Source organism: Charadrius vociferus, unplaced genomic scaffold (genome assembly GCF_000708025.1).
Source record: "Charadrius vociferus isolate BGI_N301 unplaced genomic scaffold, ASM70802v2 scaffold90, whole genome shotgun sequence".
Classification (NCBI taxonomy): Eukaryota; Metazoa; Chordata; class Aves; order Charadriiformes; family Charadriidae; genus Charadrius; species Charadrius vociferus.
The window spans coordinates 7345504-7348410 of NW_009647222.1; the positions used below are offsets into that span (position 1 = coordinate 7345504).

Genomic DNA, 2907 nt, shown 5'->3' on the forward strand with positions numbered 1-2907 from the left:
GGGGGGGAAGACAAAGTTCAAAGTTCTTTCAAATATATCTGCAGAGCCTGGCTGGTTTTCTGAAAAATGAACTTTCTCATTCTACAGAAAATTCTCCCTGATATTGCCTATGCTATTTTAATGTCTCCTCATGACCTGAGGTTCACTGAAAATACAGTGAGAAAAAAAAGAAAAAAAAAAAACAAACCAGAAAAGAATATTTAAAAGCAGATTAATTGAAAAGCAAACCAACCCCAATGAATGGCTTAGAACCATCTTTGTGGGTGGGATGTATTTTCCATAGGTAAAGCCATGTCGAGCATGATGATGCTTCAAATATTGGTGGATTGCACTGTGTTAAAAGGGTGACTATGATATTAGTTCATATGAGACCCAATATGCTGCAAGCCTACCAGATAAACCCCAAGGTACTGATTTCCGACATAAGCGACTTTGGTGAAGGATATATCTGGTTATATAGGGAAGTTGAAGACCCTGATATATACAGGCGATCTGATACTGTGGACTACTAGAAATAATGTATTTTGGAAAGTTTGTGGAGGGCATCCCCTGATGACCAGCAGTATAGCATATTAGGGATGTTTAACTTAATTCACACTTCTACAACCCACTTGTGTGTTGAAATTGTCCAGTGAGTCTTGCCACCGCAGTAAGCTAAACCCAAACCCTGGGTCACAGCATTGTCCTCCTGCCGGGATGTGCAGAGGCGACCATGGAGGCCACTGGCCTCTCTCTGAATCCTCATCACAGTTGCAAGGCAAGCAAGGGTTTGGGAAGTGTCACGAATCTGTGAGTATCTCCTTTCCCTCGAGGAAATCCTGCTAAAGGTGGTCACGACTCAGGTAGTAGGAGTGAAATGCTGCAAATTTCCCCGTTTCCTTTCCCTGTACAGGCTGGTGGAAGCATCTTGGTGTGCCAGCTGATTGCTCACTATTGCCAAAACCACCGCTCTCCACCAAGAGCTTCATGGGATGGAGAAGGTGGAAAGCCCAGGTGTTAAAGCACTGTCAACTAACACAGTGGATAGTGTGTATTCCTGAACAGAGAATCTACTGAACTTCTCAGGGTCACCTAGTGTTACAGATGATCTTTTAGGGGCTCAGACTTTGAGGTCTTCTCTGCCACCATCAGATACTGCATCGATCATACAAAAACAGAGTCATGGAGCATGCAATGGTTTTGATGGTGTTAACAGAAGGCTTAAGTGTACTGGGACTGTACAAATAGGTCCTGAAGTTTGTTTCTAGAAAGTATTTGTTAATAGCTTTTCAATTTGTGTTCAATGTCCTTAAAGTTAACTTTGTGCAATCTTCTTCTCCAGGTCTTTCACCTCTGCTTTCCTCTTCTCCATTGAAGTTCAGGTGACCATTGGTTTTGGGGGCAGGATGATGACAGAGGAATGTCCCTTGGCCATCACAGTCTTGATCCTGCAGAACATTGTGGGTCTGATCATCAATGCTGTCATGCTGGGTTGCATATTCATGAAAACCGCACAAGCTCACAGGCGGGCTGAGACTTTGATTTTCAGCCGGCAGGCAGTCATTGCAGTTCGAAATGGCAAACTTTGCTTCATGTTTCGAGTAGGAGACCTGAGGAAGAGCATGATCATTAGTGCCTCAGTGAGAATCCAGGTTGTGAGGAAGACTACGACCCCTGAAGGAGAAGTCATACCCATTCACCAAGTAGATATCCCCGTGGATAACCCCATTGAAAGCAACAACATTTTCCTTGTGGCTCCCTTAATCATTTGTCACGTCATAGACAAGCGGAGTCCTCTTTACGACATCTCCGCTGCTGACCTGGCGCTTCAGGACCTGGAGCTCATCGTGATACTTGAAGGAGTCGTAGAAACAACTGGCATCACAACACAGGCGAGAACCTCCTACATAGCAGAGGAGATCCTGTGGGGTCACCGCTTTGTGCCCATCGTCACTGAAGAGGAAGGTGTGTACGCAGTTGACTACTCCAAGTTTGGCAACACTGTCAAAGTGGCGGCACCACGTTGCAGTGCTCGAGAGCTTGACGAGAAGCCGTCCATTCTCATCCAGACCCTGCAGAAGAGCGAGCTGTCCCACCAAAACTCCCTGCGGAAACGCAACTCCATGAGGAGAAACAACTCCATTCGGAGGAGCAACTCCATGCGGAGAACCAATCCCTCCCTCATCGTGCCCAAAGTGCAGTTTATCACGCCCGAGGGGAGCCAGAGTGCCTCAGAAACGTGATACACAGCTCTGTGTGAGGCCAGTGGGCTTTTGAAGGAGGAAACACCGTGGTGTTCTGTTTAAATGTTCTTTTCCTTAAGAAAAAGAGAACATGATGCAGAGAAGAACCGTGCAAGAACTATTTATTCTATTACTTACTGAAAGCACCACCTAATGGCATTAGGAAACACTTTAGCACTTAGTGTATGAATTAATAAGAAAATGGCACGTACACTAAAGAAAACACAGTTCACTCATGTAATATAATGTGTATTTATACTTGTTTTAATGGCATGCTAATTTTTTTAATCATGTTTTTCCTATCAAGGGTCTCTTTCTTATCGCTTTCTGATGGCTGTCACAAAATGTGTCTTTTTCTATGTAAGTGGGTTAACCACCTGCAGGCAGAAGTGAGTGCTTTTTCAAAACTGCTGCGTACAATCTGCTCCCACAGATTTTGTGCGGGGTATTTGGATATCCATCTTTTTTGGGATGAATTCCTTGTGCTCTTGAAAGGAGTAGCTAAATTCCCCAGTGATTTCACTGGAGAAGAGGCAGGATTTTACCTTCAGTTTTCCAGATCTTTTCTTTCAATTGGTTTATGGCAAAGGCACTTTGAGAGCAAAGTCAGGTCAGCTGAAGTGACCTGACCGTCCCACAGGAAAACTGGTGCCGCTCTGGGCAGCACCGGCAGAAGAACCAGCAG

At 44.8% G+C, this 2907-nt stretch overlaps 1 protein-coding gene across 1 annotated transcript in view; it reads left to right on the plus strand.

The window, feature by feature from the left end:
- KCNJ8 (potassium inwardly-rectifying channel, subfamily J, member 8) overlaps window positions 1-2508 on the plus strand; it is a 5453-nt gene extending 2945 nt beyond the window's left edge. The window contains exon 2 of the mRNA XM_009879671.1: window positions 1322-2508. Within this exon, the coding sequence (XP_009877973.1) occupies window positions 1322-2222 (901 nt within the window). The 3' untranslated portion in view covers window positions 2223-2508. The remainder of the gene's footprint in view (window positions 1-1321) is intronic.
- Window positions 2509-2907: the final 399 nt, after the last annotated feature.